Source organism: Bombina bombina, chromosome 7 (genome assembly GCF_027579735.1).
Source record: "Bombina bombina isolate aBomBom1 chromosome 7, aBomBom1.pri, whole genome shotgun sequence".
Lineage (NCBI taxonomy): Eukaryota > Metazoa > Chordata > Amphibia > Anura > Bombinatoridae > Bombina > Bombina bombina.
The window spans coordinates 317,997,732-318,021,350 of NC_069505.1; the positions used below are offsets into that span (position 1 = coordinate 317,997,732).

Here is a 23,619-nt window from a genome sequence, read left to right on the forward strand (position 1 = left end):
CCTATGGTCGACCCCAGAAAGGACTTATGGCAGACAGTCCCCAAGGTCGAGGGGGCGGTTTCTACTTTAAACAAACGCACCACTATACCCATAGAAGATAGTTGTGCTTTCAAAGATCCTATGGATAAAAAATTAGAAGGTTTGCTTAAAAAGATGTTTGTTCAGCAAGGTTACCTTCTACAACCAATTTCATGCATTGTCCCTGTCACTACAGCCGCGTGTTTCTGGTTCGATGAGCTAGAAAAGGCGATCACTAGTGATTCTCCTCCTTATGAGGAGATTATGGACAGAATCCGTGCTCTCAAATTGGCTAATTCTTTCACCCTAGACGCCACTTTGCAATTGGCTAGGTTAGCGGCGAAAAATTCTGGGTTTGCTATTGTGGCGCGCAGAGCGCTTTGGTTGAAATCTTGGTCAGCGGATGCGTCTTCCAAGAACAAATTGCTTAACATTCCTTTCAAGGGGAAAACGCTGTTTGGCCCTGACTTGAAAGAGATTATCTCTGATATCACTGGGGGTAAGGGCCACGCCCTTCCTCAGGATAGGTCTTTCAAGGCCAAAAATAAACCTAATTTTCGTCCCTTTCGTAGAAACGGACCAGCCCCAAGTGCTACGTCCTCTAAGCAAGAGGGTAATACTTCTCAAGCCAAGCCAGCCTGGAGACCAATGCAAGGCTGGAACAAGGGAAAGCAGGCCAAGAAACCTGCCACTGCTACCAAGACAGCATGAACTGTTGGCCCCCGATCCGGGACCGGATCTGGTGGGGGGCAGACTCTCTCTCTTCGCTCAGGCTTGGGCAAGAGATGTTCTGGATCCTTGGGCACTAGAAATAGTCTCCCAAGGTTATCTTCTGGAATTCAAGGGGCTTCCCCCAAGGGGGAGGTTCCACAGGTCTCAATTGTCTTCAGACCACATAAAAAAACAGGCATTCTTACATTGTGTAGAAGACCTGTTAAAAATGGGAGTGATTCATCCTGTTCCATTAGGGGAACAAGGGATGGGGTTCTACTCCAATCTGTTCGTGGTTCCCAAAAAAGAGGGAACGTTCAGACCAATCTTAGATCTCAAGATCCTAAACAAGTTTCTCAAGGTTCCATCGTTCAAAATGGAAACCATTCGAACAATTCTTCCTTCCATCCAGGAAGGTCAATTCATGACCACGGTGGATTTAAAGGATGCGTATCTACATATTCCTATCCACAAGGAACATCATCGGTTCCTAAGGTTCGCATTCCTGGACAAGCATTACCAGTTCGTGGCACTTCCTTTCGGATTAGCCACTGCTCCAAGGATTTTCACAAAGGTACTAGGGTCCCTTCTAGCGGTGCTAAGACCAAGGGGCATTGCAGTAGTACCTTACTTGGACGACGTTCTGATTCAAGCGTCGTCCCTTCCTCAAGCAAAGGCTCACACGGACATAGTCCTGGCCTTTCTCAGATCTCACGGATGGAAAGTGAACGTAGAAAAGAGTTCTCTATCTCCGTCAACAAGGGTTCCCTTCTTGGGAACAATAATAGACTCCTTAGAAATGAGGATTTTTCTGACAGAGGCCAGAAAAACAAAACTTCTAAACTCTTGTCAAATACTTCATTCCGTTCCTCTTCCTTCCATAGTGCAGTGCATGGAAGTAATAGGTTTGATGGTAGCGGCAATGGACATAGTTCCTTTTGCGCGCATTCATCTAAGACCATTACAACTGTGCATGCTCAGTCAGTGGAATGGGGACTATACAGACTTGTCTCCGACGATACAAGTAAATCAGAGGACCAGAGATTCACTCCGTTGGTGGCTGTCCCTGGACAACCTGTCACAAGGGATGAACTTCCGCAGGCCAGAGTGGGTCATTGTCACGACCGACGCCAGTCTGATGGGCTGGGGCGCGGTCTGGGGACCCCTGAAAGCTCAGGGTCTTTGGTCTCGGGAAGAATCTCTTCTACCAATAAATATTCTGGAACTGAGAGCGATACTCAATGCTCTCAAGGCTTGGCCTCAGCTAGCAAAGGCCAAGTTCATACGGTTTCAATCAGACAACATGACGACTGTTGCGTACATCAACCATCAGGGGGGAACAAGGAGTTCCCTGGCGATGGAAGAAGTGACCAAAATCATTCAATGGGCGGAGACTCACTCCTGCCACCTGTCTGCAATCCACATCCCAGGAGTGGAAAATTGGGAAGCGGATTTTCTGAGTCGTCAGACATTACATCCGGGGGAGTGGGAACTCCATCCGGAAATCTTTGCCCAAATTACTCAACTGTGGGGCATTCCAGACATGGATCTGATGGCCTCTCGTCAGAACTTCAAGGTTCCTTGCTACGGGTCCAGATCCAGGGATCCCAAGGCGACTCTAGTAGATGCACTAGTAGCACCTTGGACCTTCAAACTAGCTTATGTATTCCCGCCGTTTCCTCTCATCCCCAGGCTGGTAGCCAGGATCAATCAGGAGAGGGCATCGGTGATCTTGATAGCTCCTGCGTGGCCACGCAGGACTTGGTATGCAGATCTGGTGAATATGTCATCGGCTCCACCATGGAAGCTACCTTTGAGACGAGACCTTCTTGTTCAAGGTCCGTTCGAACATCCGAATCTGGTCTCACTCCAACTGACTGCTTGGAGATTGAACGCTTGATCTTATCAAAGCGAGGGTTCTCAGATTCTGTTATTGATACTCTTGTTCAGGCCAGAAAGCCTGTAACTAGAAAAATTTACCACAAAATATGGAAAAAATATATCTGTTGGTGTGAATCTAAAGGATTCCCTTGGGACAAGGTAAAAATTCCTAAGATTCTATCCTTTCTTCAAGAAGGATTGGAGAAAGGATTATCTGCAAGTTCCTTGAAGGGACAGATTTCTGCCTTGTCTGTGTTACTTCACAAAAAGTTGGCAGCTGTGCCAGATGTTCAAGCCTTTGTTCAGGCTCTGGTTAGAATCAAGCCTGTTTACAAACCTTTGACTCCTCCTTGGAGTCTCAACTTAGTTCTTTCAGTTCTTCAGGGGGTTCCGTTTGAACCCTTACATTCCGTTGATATTAAGTTATTATCTTGGAAAGTTTTGTTTTTGGTTGCAATTTCTTCTGCTAGAAGAGTTTCAGAATTATCTGCTCTGCAGTGTTCTCCTCCTTATCTGGTGTTCCATGCAGATAAGGTGGTTTTACGTACTAAACCTGGTTTTCTTCCGAAAGTTGTTTCTAACAAAAACATTAACCAGGAGATAGTCGTGCCTTCTTTGTGTCCGAATCCAGTTTCAAAGAAGGAACGTTTGTTGCACAATTTGGATGTTGTTCGCGCTCTAAAATTCTATTTAGATGCTACAAAGGATTTTAGACAAACATCTTCCTTGTTTGTTGTTTACTCTGGTAAAAGGAGAGGTCAAAAAGCAACTTCTACCTCTCTCTCTTTTTGGATTAAAAGCATCATCAGATTGGCTTATGAGACTGCCGGACGGCAGCCTCCTGAAAGAATCACAGCTCATTCCACTAGGGCTGTGGCTTCCACATGGGCCTTCAAGAACGAGGCTTCTGTTGATCAGATATGTCGGGCAGCGACTTGGTCTTCACTGCACACTTTTACCAAATTTTACAAGTTTGATACTTTTGCTTCTTCTGAGGCTATTTTTGGGAGAAAGGTTTTGCAAGCCGTGGTGCCTTCCATTTAGGTGACCTGATTTGCTCCCTCCCTTCATCCGTGTCCTAAAGCTTTGGTATTGGTTCCCACAAGTAAGGATGACGCCGTGGACCGGACACACCTATGTTGGAGAAAACAGAATTTATGTTTACCTGATAAATTACTTTCTCCAACGGTGTGTGGCCCGCCCTGGTTTTTTAATCAGGTCTGATAATTTATTTTCTTTAACTACAGTCACCACGGTATCATATGGTTTCTCCTATGCAAATATTCCTCCTTTACGTCGGTCGAATGACTGGGGTAGGCGGAGCCTAGGAGGGATCATGTGACCAGCTTTGCTGGGCTCTTTGCCATTTCCTGTTGGGGAAGAGAATATCCCACAAGTAAGGATGACGCCGTGGACCGGACACACCGTTGGAGAAAGTAATTTATCAGGTAAACATAAATTCTGTTTTTTCTTGGTTCTCTTGGTATCTTTATTTAAAAAAGCAAGAATGTACGTTTAGGAGCTGGCCCATTTTTGGTTCAGCACCTGGGTAGTGCTTGATGATTGGTGACTAAAATGTAGCCACCAGTCAGCAAGTGCTACCCAGGATTCTGAACCAAAAATAGGCCGGCTCCAAAACTTACATTTCTGCTTTATCAAATAAAGATTCCAAGAGAATGAAGACAAATTGATAATAGGAGTAAATTAGAAAGTTGCTTAAAATTGCACGCTCTATCTGAATCATGACGGGAAAAAAATGGGTTCAGTGTCCCTTCAAGCAATTTAATAACGATATCGAATTTGTATAAAAAGAGCCTGAGTAAAAGGTTTGAACTCAAGTTGGAGGGCAGCAGATTCAGAAGTAATTTGCAATTCCCTTTCTTTTTTTAAATGCAAATTTTCTCTGTATTACCAGGTGATCACACCAAATACCTTAACCTGTTTAACAGCTGTTCTTTTATATGCATAACAAAAAAAAAAAATGTAACGCCTCTTTAACCTGGTTTAAAATAGTCATTTATTCTTGTGCAGGATGGAATAGTTCACAGCAGTCTGGATCCGGTAGAGATTCTTTACCTTACCATTGCGTATGACTGGTTTCTATTTGGGTGAGTTCACATTTGATTCCTTTGTTGTTACTGTGATAGCCTGATGAGAATAATAAATGTGATTTTTGTTGATTCTTCATTATTCTTTTATAAAACAAGAATGAAGTGGTTAAAAAAAAACCTGAGAAATAGACGCAGAAAAATATGTAAACCTAAGTTGCAGAATGTATACTCTGCCCTCTGATGGGTGGAAGAATCTACAATGAAAAACAAGAGAGAAAAGGGTCATGAAACTCAACATTTTCCTTTCATGATTCAGATAGAAAATACAATTTCTTTCCCAAGACATGGAGAGTCCACAATTTCATTCCAATTACTAGTGGGATATTCAACTCCTGGCCAGCAGGAGGAGGCAAAGAACACCCCAGCAGAGCTGCTGTTAAGTGCCACTTCCCTTACCCATAATGCCCAGTCATTCTTTGCCTTGTACATCGGCAGGATGTGTGAAGATGGTGTCTTAAGATATTAATCCAATGGGTACTTTTCCCTGCAAGCAGGGATTGGGGCTATGCTGTGTCCATGTAATCCTCTTTAGTAAGAGTAATGGTGGCTTTTAGCAGTTGGAAGACGGCGAGGTAGTCCGTGCTTACCTTCCAACATGTATGCTATCCCTCCACAGAAAACCAGGGTTGGTTACTCTGCTTTTTCTTTTTCCCTGGCAGAGGTCGGCTGAGTCTGTTATACCTGAGGAGCTGTTCCTGTCCTGCAGCTATATTCCACAGGTAAGTGCTTTTTACCTTCTAGGTTAGGACATAGCACTTCAGGGGGTTAACATCCCTCTTAGTGGAAGTCTGGGTAATATCTGTACACATTGGAAATTACAACTGGAACAGCAGACCCCAGGGCATTCTCTACTGGGGAGTGTAAGGGATTACATTTTTTCCCTCCTTATTTTGAGGCTGTCTCTGGAGGGGTTAAGTAAGCCCTTTTGTAGTGCTTCTAATATTTTATTTATAATCCATATTGTTCCACTGTAATTGCGTCTTGCGATCGCAAGCCACTTTTAACTTTCACTTTTAAATTTGTTTTTGTTTTTCTGTGCTGCCGATACGCGCGCTTTTCATCTGTGGCGTAGTTTATTTCCTTATGGTCACATGACAGCCTGTCTTCCTGTCGGAGCAGAGACTCCGATTCTCTGCTACTGGCTGTAGCTTGCTTCTCGGATCTAGCGTCTCCTGTTTTTATCCAGTGCTTTTTTATGTGGATGCAAGTGTGAGCCAACATTACAGTTAATAGGAAGAGTCTTTTTAATCAAAGATTAGGCTCTTGTCCTCCTTGTGTCTCCGGAGGGATGGGGTTATAGAGGTTCCACATTTTTAAATATTTTTAAAATTTGTAATTTTTTTTTTTGTGGAATTTTAATTGCTGGGCTTGAATATTGATTATTGTGTCTGTGAATCAATACCCTGTAGGACTTATGGATCCTGATATATCTTTATCCTTTGCCAAATGCTTATAATTCCTTGAGGCTCAGGTTATAACCCCTGTGCAGTTTTGTTCCAAGTGTGTTAATTAACTGTTACTTTCTAAAAATAGCGATACCCTCAGAACCATCTGTCTCTCAGGATAATGTTGTCCATGTAATGCTTCCCAACTTTCACCTAAGACGTCCCAGTCTTTGGCAGTTACACAAGCAGTGTCCTGTGGTTCCTCTCAGTCAGATCCTGGAGGTGTATATTTTCCAGGTGATTTTGCTGCGCAACTGACTTCTGCAGTTTCTGCAGCTCAGAGTGCTTTACCTATTGCGGGTAAGAGAAAAAGAAAATCTAAACACATTTCTAAAACAAGTACTTCTGAAGCCACCAAGACTGCTTTAGTCAGTCTATCTCAACTACCTGAGGAGGATCTCTCTTCAGAGACTTCTGAGGGAGAGATTTCTGATTCTGAAACTGCTGTTGCTAGAACAGCGGACTCAGAGGAGGTACATTTTAGATTTAAGCTTGAACACCTCCGTTTGCTTTTGAAATAGGTTCTAGCTACTTTGGACGACTCTGAAAATACAGTCGCAGAGACTCCTAAAAAGGCTAATAAGCTCAACAGAGTATTTGATGTCAGACCCAAATCTGTGGAGGTATTTCCTGTTACAGACTGCATGTCTGACATTATATCTCAGGAATGGGAGAAGTTGGGTGTTCCTCTTTCCCCGTCTCCTGTTTTTAAGAAGATGTTTCCTGTGGCTGACTCTGTGCAAGATCTTTGGTGCACTGTCCCTAAAGTAGAGGGTGCTATATCCACTTTAGCCAAGAGAACCACTATTCCTCTAGAGGTTATTTCTTCTTTCAAGAGCCATATGGACAGGAAACTGGAGTTTTTTTTTTACAAAAAATGTTTTAACAATGGAAACCGGTTGCTAGTATTGCGACAGTCGCTGGTGCAGCCTCATATTGGTGTGACTCTTTTTCCGATCTGATTTCGGAGGAGACTACTATTGAGGAGATCCAGGATAGGATCAAGGCTTTAAAGTTGGCTAATACTTTTATCTGTGATGCTAGCATGCAAGTACTTTGCTTAGGGGCAAAGATTTCTAGCTTTGCCGTCCTGTCTCATAGAGCTTTGTGGCTAAAGACTTGGCCTGCTGACGTGACATCCAAGTCTAAGCTTTTATCTCTACCCTTTAAGGGCAAGACTTTATTTGGCTGTGGTCTGGCTAAAATAATTTCTACAGTTACAGGTGGAAAGGGGGCCTTCTTACCTCAGGATAAGAAGGCTAGACCCCAGGGTCGCCAGACTTCTCATTTTCGTTCCTTTCGTAACTTCAAGGGACAAAAATCATCCTCTTTATCCAAACCTGAACAGACCAAGTCCTCTTGGAGGTCTAACCAGTCTTGGAATAAGGGAAAGCAATCCAAGAAGCCTTCCTCTGAATCTAGATTGGCATGAAGGGTCCGCCCCCGATCCAGTCATGGATCAGGTGGGAGGCAGGCTTTCCTTCTATCAGCAGGCTTGGATTTGCGATGTCCAAGATCCTTGGGCAGTGGAAGTATTCTCCCAGGGATACAAGATGGGATTCAGATGGGATTGCTAGGGGCGCAGCGTCTCCTTCCCTGCTCGTTGCCAGGGGCTGTGTCGGGTAGGATGCGTGCAGCGCTGACTTCTCCTGATGCCGGTCCTGGACGTCTGTGGCGCGAGTCCTGCGCCTATGTAAGCCTCCTCCAAACGTTCTATCACTGCCCAAGTATAGGTGTTACTTTGTGTACTCCTGCGAGTGATAGATCGTTTTTCTTCTTATTTGTCTTGCTGTGTTTTGAACCCTGCCTGTCTGACTACTCTGCCTGCCATACCCCTGAATTTCTGGATCTATACGCTGCTGCTGAACTCTGCCTGTCTGACTACTCTACCTGTTTAACCCCTAAATTGCTGGACTGATATATTGCTGCTGAACCCTGCCTGTTTGACTACCTGTTTAAGCCCTAAATTGCTGGACTGATATATTGCTACTGAACCCCTGTTATTTTGTATTGCCTCTTTGTTGCCGAACCCCTCCTGCCTGGCCATTCAAGTGGTGTGCCCCTGGACTGCTTTACCGTTGCCAAACCCTGCCTGTCTGACCATTCTAGTGGTTTGTCCTTGGACTGCTTTACTATTGTGAATCCTGCCTGTCTGACCATTCCAGTGATTTGCCTTGCCCTGTTATGCTGTTGCCACTGGGGACTACCCTGCCTGTGGTGAGTGCCGCTCTCCTTATCTTGCTAACTTTCTCTGCTCTGGGATATTCCCTATCATTCCGGCTCGACGCCGATATAACAAGACTACTGGCCGAGTTTGGTCTGATAGAGGGGTATCCCACGAGCATTACACCCAAAGGCAGATTTCTCCTGTCAAGATTATCTGCAAACTGGATAAAAAGAGAGGCCTTCTTAAACTGTGTAAAGGCGCTCTCTTCTCTAGGAGTGATCGTTCCAGTTCCTCTGGAGGAACAAGGTCAAGGATTCTATTCCAACCTGTTTGTGTTCCCAAGAAGGAGGGAACTTTTCATCCCATTCTAGACTTCAAGTGTCTCAACAAATTTCTCAAGGTTCCATCCTTCAAAATGGAGACTATAAGCTCCATTCTTCCCTTGATTCAGGAGGCTCAGTTTATGACGACCATAGACCTGAAGGACGCGTACCTTCATGTTCCTATTCACAAGGAACAGTACTAGTTCCTGCGGTTTGCCTTTCTAGACAAACACTTCCAATTTGTTGCCCTTCCCTTCGGCCTTGCCACGGCTCCTCTGATCTTTACAAAAGTCCTAGGGGCCCTTTTGACGGTGGTCAGATCTCAGGGAATAGCGGTGGCGCCATACCTGGACGGCATCTTGGTTAAGGCCCTATCTTTTCTTTTAGCAAGAGCTCACACAGAGACACTCTGTTTTCTATTTTTGTACTCACTGGTGGAAAATAGATCTGGAAAAGAGTTGCCTGATGCCAAACATCATGTATGCTTTTTGGGAACGATCATAGACTCTGTGTCTATGAAGATTTTTCTAACGAAAGTCAGAAAATCCAAGATTCTTGCTTCCAGTCTTTCCCTTAGGTCCTCTATCCGTCCATCAATGGCTCAGTGTATGGAAGTAATTGGTCTAATGGTTGCTTCCATGGACATTATTCCTTTTGCTCATTTCCATCTGAGACCTCTACAGTTATGCATGCTCAGTCAATGGAACAGAGACCACTTGGATCTCTCTCAGAGGATAGTCTTAGACTCAGTAACAAGAGACTCTCTATCTTGGTGGATTTCTCAGGATCATCTGTCTCAGGGTACTTCCTGAGACTATCTTGAGAAATTGTGACCACAGATGCCAGCCTGTCGTGCTGGGGATCAGTTTGGGGTTCTTTAAAGACTCAGGGTTTTGGACCCGAAAGGAGTCTTCTCTCCCAATAAACATCTTGGAACTTAGAGCAATTTTCAATGCTCTAACAACTTGGCCTCAACTAGGTTCGGTCTGATTTATCAGATTTCAGTTGGACAACATCACTTCAGTGGCGTATATCAACCACCAGGGAAGAACTCTGAGTTCCTTAGCTATGAAGGTGACTCACATTCTCCAATGGGCTGAGTCTCACAATTGTCTCCTCTCTAGTCTAACTCAGCCCTTCATCCTTCCGAGGTCAATAAAATGAGTACCATTAAATTGGGTAATAATAACAACTATTACTATTCAGCTGCCGATTTGGTTAATTCCGAGATCGAGCGCTGAAAAAGTGCTTTGAGTCCCACTGGGAGAAAGGCGCTATATAAATACTAGTTATTATTTTTATTATTATTATTATATAGCATGCTTCAAGATCGTAAACCTGTTACTCGTAAGATTTACCATAAGGTATGGCGTAAATACCTTTATTAGTGCAAATCTAAGGGTTTTTCTCGTTGGGTGAGGATTCCTTGCATCTTTTTGTTTCTTCAGGAGGGCCTGGAGAAAGATTTTTCAGTCAGTACTCGGAAGGGTCAGTTTTCTGCCCTGTCTATTCTTTTACACAAACGTTTGGCAGATCTGCCAGGTGTTCAAATTTTGTTCAGCCCTTGGTCAGAATCAGGCCTGTGTTCCTCCATGGAGTCTTAATCTTGTTCTTAAGGTTCTGCAGCAGGCTCCGTTTGAGCCTATGCATTCAGTTGATATTAAGTTATTATCTTGGAAAGTTTTGTTTCTCCTTGCTATTTCTTCTGCTCGCAGAGTTTCAGAGCTTTCAGCTCTACAATGTGATTCCCCTTACCTTATTTTTCATGTGGATAAGGCGGTTCTTCGTACTAAGTTGGGATTTCTTCCCAAAGTTGTATTGGATCGCAATATCAAACAGGAAATTGATGTTCCTTCTTTTTTCCTAAACCTTCTTCTCAGAAGAAACGTTTGTTGCATAACCTTGACGTTGTGCATGCTCTAAAATTTTACCTTCAAGCAACTAAAGATTTTCGGCAATCATCTGCCCTGTTCGTTGTTTTCTCTGGCAAGCGTAAGGGTCAGAAGTCACTTCTACTACTATTTCTCTCTGGCTAAGAAGTATTATCAGGTTGGCTTATGAGACAGCTGGACAGCAGCTTCCTGAGAGAATTACGGTTCATTCCACTAGAGCTGTCTCTTCTTCATGGGCTTTCAAAAATGAAGCTTCTGTGGAACAAATCTGCAAGGCGGCCACTTGGTCCTCTTTGTATACCTTTTCCAAATTTGATACTTTTGCCTCAGCTGAGGCTTCCTTTGGGAGAAAAGTAATTCAAGTGGTGGTGCCTTCCGTTTAGGTCCGCCTGTCTTGTTCTCCCTCCCTTTCATTCTGTGTCCTCTAGCTTGGGTATTGGTTCCCACTAGTAATTAAATTGTGGACTCTCCATGCCTTGGGAAAGGAAACAAAATTTATGCTTACCTGATAAATTTCTTTCTTTCCCGGCATGGAGAGTACACGACCCACCCTAAATTAAAGGGACACTGAACCCAATTTTTTTTCTTTCGTGATTCAGATAGAGCATGCAATTTTAAGCATCTTTCTAATTTACCCCTATTATCAAATTTTCTTCATTCTCTTGGTATCTTTATTTGAATAGCAAGTATGTAAGTTTAGAAGCCGGCCCGTTTTTGGTGAACAACCTCGGTTGTTCTTGCTGATTGGTGGATAAATTCACCCACCAATAAACAAGTACTGTACAGGGTACTGAACCAAAAATTGTCTGGCTCCTTCGCTTAGATGCCTTCTTTTTCAAATAAAGATAGCAAGAAAACGAAGAAGCGACATCCCGGTTACAATTTAAATTGCACATTGATGAATTACTCCTTTGAATAGATATAAGTGTATTAGCAAAAATATATGGAAAAAAAACAACACTAACCAAAGTGTGTTTTTAGGAAAAGAGAGGTGCGCCTATTCAATGCTATTCTTAAAGTGAAAGTTATAATTATGATATTTTCTATTATTTCCTGTAAAGAATATAAAACAAAAATACAACACTAAAATTATATATATATAAAAAATGATCAACAAATGAAATATAATAAATACTTATTGGATTCCTCGGTATTGATATACAGAAAAAGAAAAGTCCATGTATATTCAGTGTACTGAAAAGTCCCACAATTCTTAAGAAATTATATAGTGTAGATAGCCCCAGGAATCAGCAGCTCTCTCCAAAGTATACGTAGAAATGAAGCTTGGTCCTGGGAATGACAAAAGAGGGAAGAGGCGCTCTGGTGCAGATAAACCCAATAATGAGTGAGATTTCCAATAAAAGAGAAATACTAATACTCACAAAGGTGATTGCACTTCCAGTGCAATAATCCACAAGCCGAAACTTCTGAGCCGTTCGGCTGACTCTTTCTCTCCCGGTATGCTCCCGGCAAAAATCAGGCCCCGGTATGCTCCCGGCGACAATCTGGCCCCTAAGAGAAATAAAGCATAGAACACCTTTGGTGCAGATAACCCTGACCAATATGGAACTACTATCAGAGGGTAGATGTGAATACTCACAAACGTGTGTGCACAATCAGTGCAATATCGAGCGGACCGAAACTTTATAAAGCCGTTCGGCTGACTTCCGAAAGAAATGTGGCTATTGCTCTCACAAGTCCAGTGGAAAAGAACAGTTCAAAGCAAGGTAGAACAATATAAAAACTTTTATTAAAATACTTAAAACTTCGCTACGCGTTTCTCGGCTGCTCGCCGTTTCATCATTCATTGATGAGCCTGATGAAACGGCGAGCAGCCGAGAAACGCATAGCGAAGTTTTAAGTATTTTAATAAAAGTTTTTATATTGTTCTACCTTGCTTTGAACTGTTCTTTTCCACTGGACTTGTGAGAGCAATAGCCACATTTCTTTCGGAAGTCAGCCGAACGGCTTTATAAAGTTTCGGTCCGCTCGATATTGCACTGATTGTGCACACACGTTTGTGAGTATTCACATCTACCCTCTGATAGTAGTTCCATATTGGTCAGGGTTATCTGCACCAAAGGTGTTCTATGCTTTATTTCTCTTAGGGGCCAGATTGTCGCCGGGAGCATACCGGGGCCTGATTGTTGCCGGGAGCATACCGGGAGAGAAAGAGTCAGCCGAACGGCTCAGAAGTTTCGGCTTGTGGATTATTGCACTGGAAGTGCAATCACCTTTGTGAGTATTAGTATTTCTCTTTTATTGGAAATCTCACTCATTATTGGGTTTATCTGCACCAGAGCGCCTCTTCCCTCTTTTGTCATTCCCAGGACCAAGCTTTATTAGCAAAAATGCTTGTAGTAAAAGTTATTACTCTTTTCAACATTTTCTCTGCACGTGCATGTAAAGCATAGCTAGATATTCCCAGTGCACCAGCATTTTAAATATTGCAGCTGCTCAAAGCACCAGTGGAGCTTGTATCATGTCAGCAATTAATAAATTGATTCATTGTCAGATGGTACAAGCACCTTAGGCTCTCTGAGCATGTGTTGTGTTTAAAATGCTGGTGTCTACAATTTGTAGACAGTAGGTGATTTACTACATGTGGTACCTACTGGTACAAAGCTGATACTATAGATAGCTCATATGTACCTATCCAAGTTCTGACATCAGCAGAAACGTTCAGAAATTTGTTCTATAAGCAAATTTCCTGACCCATCAATGAACCAGTTTAATCTTCACTGTAAGTTAACTTGTACAGCAGAGAAATGAGTTTAGAATAGTCTTATTGTTTCTAGGGACCATATAAGCTAACGTCACTACAGAGATGCACAATCAAGGATTATAGAGTGTTTGTGAAATGTGTTTATTCTCTATTCTAGGCACATGTTGGCTGATCGTCTTAGCAAGGGTGAAGAGGTAGGATTATATTCCATTTTGTTTTTTCAATAAATGTTTGTGCCTATTTATTTTTTACATTTTTGGGGAGTGATTTTTATTTAGATAGAATAAGCACCATTCAATCACTTTTCCTTCTTAATATGAGGAGAGTCCACGACATCATTCCTTAATGTTGGGAAATACTGAACCTGGCCCCAGGAGGAGGCAAAGACACCCCAGCCAAAGGCTTAAATACTCCCCCCTACTTCCATCATATCCCAGTCATTCTTTGTCTTTCGTCACAGGAGGTTGGCAAAGAAGTGTCAGAAGATTCGGAGTAGTTCCTTATGAAGGGTATCTACCCTTCGAAATGGGACTGGAGTTTTAAGTAGTCTTGTCATCCTCTCAGTGAGAGCATTGATGAATGTTAGAGTCTGGAGATGCAGGGAGAGTCTTTCTGTGAACCCTTCCAGACTCGTATTAACAGCTCCTAAGCAATCAGTGTTGACGAGTTTCACTGCCTGCTTCCATCACTCAAGTCCATGAGTCAAGACTGTAAAACTTGAGAGGCTGTGTTTCTGTTCCACGGCATAGATTCCGTCATTTTTTATACACATATAATAACGCAAGAAGACAGGGTCATAGTGTGGCTCCTTTTATCTGTATGGAATCGAGGGTTAATATCTCGGTAGGGGGATTATTGAACAGGGGGGATTATTGAGCAGGGGGGGGGATTAATCACATAATTTTATTTTATTACGATTATGCTGCGACATGTGTGAGATTGGGCTCAGGCAGATGATGGAACGTACAGGTTTTACTTTTGTTTTTGGAAGCTGCGCAGCCTAAAAGGATTGGCGCTTTTTTTCCCCTATTATAGCAGGGGCGGTCCTGCATTGCGCACCATGTGGCGGGTGTGGTCACACTAATTTCCTCTTTCCTTACTGTGCGGTTTACCGGAGAAGAAGCAGTTTCTCTGTTTGTCCTGGGTCATAAGAGGTGGCGAGTGCCCAAGCCATTGGGGGTATAAAGGTGCCGTTTTAACTTATTATTCAATAGTCCGCTTTATAAGCACAAGCTATGGAGGATTCTGATGCGCTAGAGGGTACTCCCTCTTTACCTAAGTCTAATACCTGTTCATATTGTGAGGAGTCTGCGGTATACCCGCCCGTTCAATTATGTTCCACATGCCTTGATAAAGTAATCATGTCAAAGAAGGTTAATATGCTTGCTACCACTAAATCGTCCACCTCTGAGGAGTCTCCGTCCCGTGAGGTGCGCACCCTACAGTTATCTCCTAATACACATCCAGCTTCTCGTAGCACTCCTAATCCTCCATCTGAAAGGGCCCTTTTACCGCCAGACTTTACTGAGCAGTTACAAGCGGCAGTGTCTGCAGCCTTTAGTGCTTTACCTTGCCCTGCTAAGCGCAAGCATATTGCTATCCTTCCCAGGGGTCATCTACTAGCTTATTGGATTTATCTGATACAAGATTATCCGATGATGAAGGCGCCTCTGATACTTCAGAGGGTGCTCTTTCTGTGTTGGAATCTGCTGCCTCTAAGCCTCCAGCTGCGGATGAACCAGACTTTAGATTTAGGATTGAACATTTACGCTTCCTGCTAAAGGAAGTTTTGGCTACCTTAGAGGTTCCAGAGCCTAAATTGCCTGAGGAACCTTTGATTCCTAAATTAGATAAGGTCTACGAGGACAGGGTTGTACCACAGACTTTCCCAGTTCCCGTAAAGATGGCGAACATTATTAAGAATGAATGGGAAAGAATTGGTTCTTCATTTTCCCCTTCTTCTTTTAAAAAATTGTTCCCGGTTCCAGACTCTCAATTGGAGTTGTGGGGTTCCATCCCCAAGGTGGATGGCGCTATCTCTACGCTTGCTAAGCGCACTCCTATCCCGCTTGATGATAGTTCGTTGTTTAAAGAGCCCATGGATAAGAAAATAAAAACTCTGTTAAGAAAGATGTTTCAACATATGGGATATTTGTTTTAACCGGCAGCGGCTGTTGCTGCGGTTGCTGGAGCGGCTACCTACTGGTGCAACTCCTTATCTAAGTTGATCAAGGTGGAGGGTCCCCTCAACGTGATCCAAGAAAGTATTAAGGCCTTAAGGGTGATGCTAATATGCAAATTATTCGCCTGAATGCCAAGGCTTCAGGTTTTTCTGTTCACTCTGGCTGCAGTCCTGGTCTGCGGACATTACTCTGAAGTCGACTTCTTTCCCTCCCATTTAAGGGAAATACTTTATTTGGTCCAGGCCTGGACTCAATTATCTCCACGGTTACTGGAGGCAAAGGTGCCTTTTTACCGCAGGATAAGAACAAACCTAATTTTCGTTCCTTTCTTTCGGATAAATCCCAACATCGTCAGCCCTCCGCAAAGCCAGAGCAATCCAAGGGGACTTGGAAGCCAGCTCAGTCCTGGAATAAATCCAAGCAGAACAAGAAGCCGCCGAGACAAAGTCGGAATGAAGGGGCGGCCCCCGATCCGGCTCTGGATTCTGTAGGAGGCAGACTGTCACTCTTTTCGGAAGCTTGGTTTGGGGACGTGCAAGACCCGTGGGTCCTGGAGGTCATCGCTCAGGGATACAAGATAGGTTTCAAGTCTCATCCACCCAGGGGCAGATTCCTCTTGTCAAACCTGTCTTCAAGGCCAGAAAAGAGAGGCTTTTCTAGGGTGCGTGAGGGATCTCTCCTCCCTGGGAGTCATTGTCCCGGTACCTCTTGCAGAAAAAGGTCTGGAATACTATTCAAACTTTTTTGTGGTCCCAAAGAAGGAGGGAACTTTCCGCCCCGATTCTGGACCTAAAGTGCTTAAACAAATTCCTATATGTCTCCTCGTTCAAGATGGAGACAAAAAAGGGCCATTCTTCCCTTAGTTAAGGAAGGACAGTTCATGACCACGATAGATCTGAAGGATGCTTACCTTCACGTTCCAATACACAAGGAACACTTCAAGTTCCTTAGGTTTTCATTCCTGGACCAGCACTTCCAGTTTATTTTACGAAGTTTTTACGAAGGTTCTAGGGGCTCTGCTTGCAGTGGCCAGAACCAAGGGTATAGCAGTAGCGCCATACTTGAACGATATTCTGGTTCAAGCACCATACTGTCGTCTGGCAGAAGAACATTCGAAAGCTCTTCTATTTCTTCTTCGATCTCATGGATGGAAGATAAACTTAGAAAAGAGTTCTCTTATTCCCAATACCAGGGTGGAATTCCTGGGTACTATAATAGATTCCATATCCATGAGGATATTCCTTACAGACCAGAGTTGTTACAGGCTAACTTTCTCTTGTCTTGCCCTCCAGACCTCCTTAAGGCCCTCTGTGGCTCGGTGTATGGATGTAATTGGTCTCATGGTGTCCAGCATGGACATCATTCCTTTTGCCAGATTTCATCTCAGACCACTTGAGCTATGCATTTTGAGACAGTAGAACGGGGATCATTCGGATCTTTTTAACAGATTTCTCTGGACAACCGGTAGAGAGAATCGCTCTCCTGGTGGCTCTATCCAGGTCACCTGTCCCAAGGGACATCCTTTTTGAGACTATCCTGGGAGATTGTGACTACGGACCCAAGTCTTTCTGGATGGGGAGCTGTTTATGGTGCCAGGAAGGCACAGGGCCTGTGGACTTGAGAGGAATCCAATGCTCTGAAGGCTTGGCCTCTTCTGGGTTCGTCCCAGTTTATCAGATTCCAATCAAACAACATGACCTCCTTGGCTTACATCAACCATCAGGGGGAAACAAGGAGCTCCCTAGCAATGAGGAAAGTATCTCGGATTCTGGAGTGGGCGGAGGGCCACAACTGCTCGCTGTTAGCGATCCAAATCCTGGGTATGGACAACTGGGAAGCGGATTTCCTTAGCAGACAATCCTTTCATCCGGGGGAATGGTCTCTCGATCCTGAGATGTTTGCTGAGATTTGCAACAGGTGGGGGACGCCGGAGATGGATCTCATGGCGTTGTGACTCAATTCCAAGCTACCCAGATATGGGTTGCGGTCCAGGGTACCTCAGGCAGAGCTATTAGATGCATTAGCAGTGCCTTGGAGGTTCAATCTAATTTACATTTTTCCGCCATTAACACATCTCCCTCTTGTAGTGGCCCGAATCAAGCAGGAGCAAGCTTCAGTGATACTGATTGCTCCATCGTGGCCGCGAAGGATGTGGTTCGCGGACCTGGTGGGGATGTCCTCATCTCCTCCATGGAAGTTACCTTGTCACAGGGATCTGCTGGGACAGGGTCCCTTTGTTCATCAAAATCTAGATTCTCTGAGGCTGACTGCGTGGAGATTGAACGCTTAGTCTTAGCCAAGAGAGGGTTATTGACACTCTAATTCAGGCTCGTAAGCCTGTTACTCATCGCATCTATCATAAGGTGTGGAGAGCTTACTTCTTCTGGTGTGAGGCATAAGGTTAAGGCTGCCAGGATTCTTTTCTTTCTCCAGGAGGGTCTGGAGAAGGGCCTTTCTGCCAGTTCCCTGAGGGAACAGATTTCGGCCCTTTCTGTTTTGCTACACAAGAGGCTCGCAGAGCTCTCTGACGTGCAATCCTTCATTAAGGCTCCGATCAGGATCAGACCTGTGTTTAGATCTAACGCTCCACCTTGGAGTTTGAATCTTGTTCTTAAGTTTTTGCAATGGGCTCCGTGTGAGCCTATGCATTCGGTTGACATTAAATTGTTGTCCTGGAAAGTTTTTTTTCTATTTGCTATTGCGTTGGCACGGAGAGTTTCTGAAATGGCTGCCTTGCAATGTGAGCCTCCTTATCTGGTGTTCCACACTGATAAGGCTGTCCTACGTACCTGCTTGGGTTTTCTACCTAAGGTGGTGTCTGATCGTAACATCAATCAAGAGATTGTGGTTCCTTCCTTGTGTCCTAATCCTTCTTTTTTGAAGGAACGTTTACTTCATAATTGGATGTGGTTCGAGCTTTGAAGTTTTATCTTCAAGCTACTAAGGATTTTAGACAACCTTCTTCCTTGTTTGTTATCTACTCTAGGAAGCCTAAGGGTCTGGAGGCTTCTTCGATTTCCTTATCTTTTTGGTTGAAGAGTGTTATACGCTTAGTTTATGAGTCAGCAGGACTTAGACCTCCTCAGAGGATTTCGTCTCATTCCGCTAGAGTGGTGGTTTCCTCTTCGGCCTTTAAGAATGAGGCCTCTATGGATCAGATTTGTAATGCGGCTACCTGATCCTTACCTGATACTTACTTTTTCTAAATTCTACAAATTTGACATTTTTGCTTAGGCTGAAGCAGCTTTTGGGAGAAACGTTTTGCAGGCTGTGGTGCCCTCAGATTAGGGTCCGCCTTTCTTTTACCCCTCCCGTTATCATTCAGTGTCCTCTAGAGCTTGGGTATAGTTTTCCCAATAGTATGGAATGATGCTGTGGACTCTCCTCATATTTAGAAGGGAAAACATCAATTATGCTTATCTGATAATTTAATTTCCTTGTGTATGAGGAGAGTCCACGACCCCCGCCAGTATACTCTGATGGGCGGACCAAAATTAGTTTTCTCTTCCGGCACCATTTATACCCTGATATTTCTCCTACTGTTCCTTGTTCCCTTGGCAGAATGACTGGTATATGAGGGAAGTAGGGGGGAGTATTTAAGCCTTTTTGCCTCCTCCTGGTGTCCAGGTTTAGTATTTCCCAACAGTATGGAATGATGCCGTAGACTCTCCTCATACAGAAGGAAATTAAATTATCAGGTAAGCATAATTTATGTTTTTATGTGGGGGGTGGGGTTAGTGCTATTTAGGATTCATTTATTTATTGGTAATGAGAGCACAATAATTGGTGTTCCAATGTATTTTGTCTTTAAAGGGACATTAAAGAATAATCTAGTCAAAATTAAACTTTCCTGATTCAGATAGAGCATGCAATTTTAAGCAACTTTCTAATTTACTCTTATTATCAATTTTTATTCGTTCTCTTGCTTTCTTTATTTGAATGTAAACTTAGGTGCTGGCCTTTTTTTTGGTTCAGCACCTGGGTAGTGATTTCTGGTTGGTGGCTACATTTAGACATTGATCAGAAAGTTCTACCCCGCTGATGAACCAAAAAGGGTCTGGCTCCTATGCTTACATTCTTGCTTTTTCAAATAAAGATACCAAGAGAATGAAAAAAAATTGATAATAGGAGTAAATTAGAAAGTTGCTTAAAATTGCATGCTCTATCTGAATCATGAAAGTTTAATTTTTTTATAAACTATTCCTTTAGCTACAGACAACTGCTGGTTCCAGGCAGTAACGGTGGTATCGGCAGTCACACAGCTGGTTCTTGTGACTGCTGATTGTGTCAGCAGCAGTTTAACTATATGTTCAACACTTTTGCAGGGGTTAAATACATAGCATTGCAGGGTCGCTAGTGATAAAATGACATGCTCTAGAGCTTTTTTCCCCAGTATAACGGCCCTTTAATAAGAAGTAATTTTGAATTGTCATCCTTAAAGGGGTATGAAATCCAAATGTTTTCGTCCGTGATGCAGAAAGAGCATGCAATTTTAGACAACTTTCTAAATTCATCCTATTATCATTTTTCTTCGTTCTTTTTGGTATCTTTATTTGAAAAAGCAGGAATGTAAGCTTAAAAGTCGGCCAATTTTTGGTTCATCACCCTGGGTAGGGCTTGCTGATTGGTGGCTACATTTAGTCACCAATCAGCAAGTGCTACTCAGGTTCTGAACCAAAAATGGGACGGCTTTTAAGATTACTTTCCTGCTCTTTCAAATAAAGATACCAAAAAGAACGAAGAAAAAAAATGATAATATGATTAAATAAGACAGTTGCTTAAAGGGACAGTCTTCACCAGAATTTTTATTGTTTAAAAAGATAGATAATCCCTTTGTTACCCATTCCCCAGTTTTGCATAACCAACACAGTTATATTTATATATGTTTTTAGTTTTTTTCTTCTTCTCTCCAATCAGTGCAGACTCCTAAATAACTCCACAGGAGTGAGCACAATGTTATCTATATGGCACAATCCGTTTGAGGCTACCTAGGCTTAGCTTTTGAAAAATACCACCAAGGGAACAAAGCAAATTTTATGATAAAAGTAAATTCAAAAAAGTTGTTTAAAATGTCATGCCCTTTCTGAATCATGAAAGTTTAATTTTGACTAGACTGTCCCTTTAAAATTGTATTCTCTATCTTAATCATGAAAGAAAAAAAGTGTTTAATATCCCTTTAAGGTTGGAGTATAAATGTTATTTGCAATATACTGTTTGTAAAGCATTTAAGAAATGTTTCCGCTTCCATCTGTCATTTCTTTCTCATCCTTTTCAGATATTTTTTTTTTGCTTCAATTTTTTGAAGCACATCACTTCGGACGAGTTCTCCTCTTCTGGGAGGAAATCACGGTAAGATCTCTCCCATAGAAAAATGCTACCGACCTCGTTAGCAGAACTGTTTTGGGATATCGATGCAGGCCATCAAACCTCCAGTGTGTTGACCCAGTTTATTTAATTTATTCTCCTCTGTAAAGGTTTCCAAGCTGGGACTTGCTGTACACAGAGGTGTGTGTGTGAGTGGATATTGCACTTGAAAAAGCACTTGGATTCTAATTTAATCAGCCACGTACATTTGTGCAGGAAGAGACTATCTGCCTTTGAATAGGACAGAGACTCATCTAAATTTTTAAGGACTTTTGTGTCAATAAAAAGGGTATTTATAGGCTAACTCTAGGTAATAGCAAAGAAATAATGTAATAAAATATCATGGGAAAAGAGGAATATTCTGCATTCAGTGTTTGAAATTATTATGCCACTCAGCTTAGCAAAATAGGAATTCTAAGCTATGTGGACACTTTGTATTGACTAATAAGCACCATTAGAACACTCTTAGGGAAATATTTAAAGGGATACTCTACTCCCAGAATGTTTATTATTTAAAAAGATAGGTAATCCCTTTATTACTTATTCCCCAGTTTTGCATAACCAGCACAGTTATATTAATACACTTTTTACCTTTGTGATTACCTTGTATCTAAGCCTCTGCAGACTGCCCCCTCATCTCAGTTCTTTTGCCAATATTGCATTTTAGCCAACCCGTGTTGACTCATAAATAACTCCACAGGAGTGAGCACAATATTATCTATATGGCCCACATGAACTAGCGCTGTTTTGCTATGAAAAACTGTTAAAATACACTGAGATAAAAGGTGACCTTCAAGGATATAGACATTAGCATACGAGTCATCTAGGTTTAGCTTTCAACAAAGAATACCAATGAAAAAAAATAATCAAATTTGATGATAAAAGTATATTGGAAAGTTGTTTAAAATTCCCTGCCCTATCTGAATCATGAAAGCTTAAATTTGATTAGACTGTAACTTTAATTTTATTGAATGTTTCATGGTACGTATTATCCCATCATTGCCAAATAATTTTTGTAGATTTAAATATTCAATTGTAATAAAAATGCCTAATCTCACCTACACATTTTAAATTGACATGAGACCACAGTTTAAAAACTTTGGTAAAATATGGGTTGTCTTAAAAGAGGGTTATATTTAGTTGAGCCAAACAACTTTGTCATAAACTCCTTGTGAGAGTCATGCAAGTCCATTTAATCTGATGGCGAATATCAGACTCCTACAATTGGTGTATGCTAAGATACGCAGGATAAACCTATATTACCACTTTTCTTTTGTTAACAAATCTATGGTGTTATGTTTACTTTACTGAAAAATGCTAATCTTTTTGAATTTACCTTAGTTGTTACTGCAACCATTAGAATGTCTGTTCACTGCACTTAATTGGCCAATTAACTAATTGACAGCAACAATAATATTAAGCCCTTAAAGGGACACTGAACCCACATTTTTTATTTCGTTATTCAGATAGAACATGAAATTTTAAGCAACTTTCTAATTTACTCCTATTATCAAATTTTCTTTATTCTCTTGGTATCTTTATTTGAAATGCAAGAATGTAAGTTTAGATGCCGGCCCATTTTTAGTGAACAACCTGGGTTGTCCTTGCTGATTGGTGGATAAATTCATCCACCAATAAAAAAGTGCTGTCCAGAGGACTGAACCAAAAAAAAAAAAGCTTAGATACCTTCTTTTTCAAATAAAGATAGCAAGAGAACGAAGAAAAATTGATAATAGGAGTAAATTAGAAAGTTGCTTAAAATTGCATGCTCTATCTGAATCATGAAAGAAAAAAATTAGGTTCAGTGTCCCTTTAAGCAATAATGAGGAAAAGGGACATTTCTCTTACATGGTGTATCCAGTCCACGGATTCATCCTTACTTGTAGGATATTCTCAATCCCTACAGGAAGTGGCAAAGAGAGCACACAGCAGAGCTGTCCATATAGCTCCCCTCAGGCTCCGCCCCCCCAGTCATTCTCTTTGCCGCTCTAACAAGTAGCATCTCCACGGGAGGGTAAAGAGTATGTGGTGTTAGATTTGTAGTTTTTATTTCTTCAATCAAGAGTTTGTTATTTTAAAATAGTGCCGGTTTGTACTATTTACTCTAAGGCAGAAAGTGATGAAGATTTCTGCTGAGAGGAAAAAGATTTTAGCATGTTGTAACTAAAATCCATTGCTGTTCCCACACAGGACTGTTGAGTACCGAAGAACTTCAATTGGGGGGAACAGTTTGCAGGCTTAACTGCTTAAGGTATGCTCAGTCACTTTTTTCTAACAAGACTTGGTAATGCTAGAAGACTGACAGAAATCCCCATGTGGGAAGGTAAGCCATATTCTGAAACTCAGTATAGAAGGATGGCTTAGTTAAAAGGGCTTAAATCACTGGTGGACACTGTTATGGGGAAAATCGATTATTTTTTAATATAATCTGATGTTTGCACAAGTGTTTATCATGTTTGGAACACTTTCTAGGGGTTTTATACGCCTGGCATAATTTTAGACACCTAAATTGACTTAGGAAGGCCCCACAACTCTAGAGTGAAGAGGGAGGGGACCTAATTTTCACGCCTCAATTGCGCAGTTGTTTTGCAAGTCAGCTTCCTGCAGCTTCACATGTAGAGTCCAGAGATTGCAGAAGGACTTCAGGGAGGCTTATTTCTCTTGTTAAGTGTAGTCAGTCCACAGGTCATCCATTACTTATGGAATATATCTCTTCCTAACAGGAAGCTGCAAGAGGATCACCCAAGCAGAGCTGCTATATAGCTCCTCCCCTCACATGTCATATTCAGTCATTCTCTT

At 42.3% G+C, this 23,619-nt stretch overlaps 1 protein-coding gene across 1 annotated transcript in view; it reads left to right on the top strand.

The window, feature by feature from the left end:
• MTMR14 (myotubularin related protein 14) overlaps positions 1-23,619 on the top strand; it is a 402,308-nt gene that overhangs the window by 191,660 nt on the left and 187,029 nt on the right. Inside the window, exons 7-9 of the mRNA XM_053689383.1 lie at positions 4,642-4,718; positions 13,431-13,467; positions 20,732-20,805. Of these exons, the coding sequence (XP_053545358.1) occupies positions 4,642-4,718; positions 13,431-13,467; positions 20,732-20,805 (188 nt within the window). The remainder of the gene's footprint in view (positions 1-4,641; positions 4,719-13,430; positions 13,468-20,731; positions 20,806-23,619) is intronic.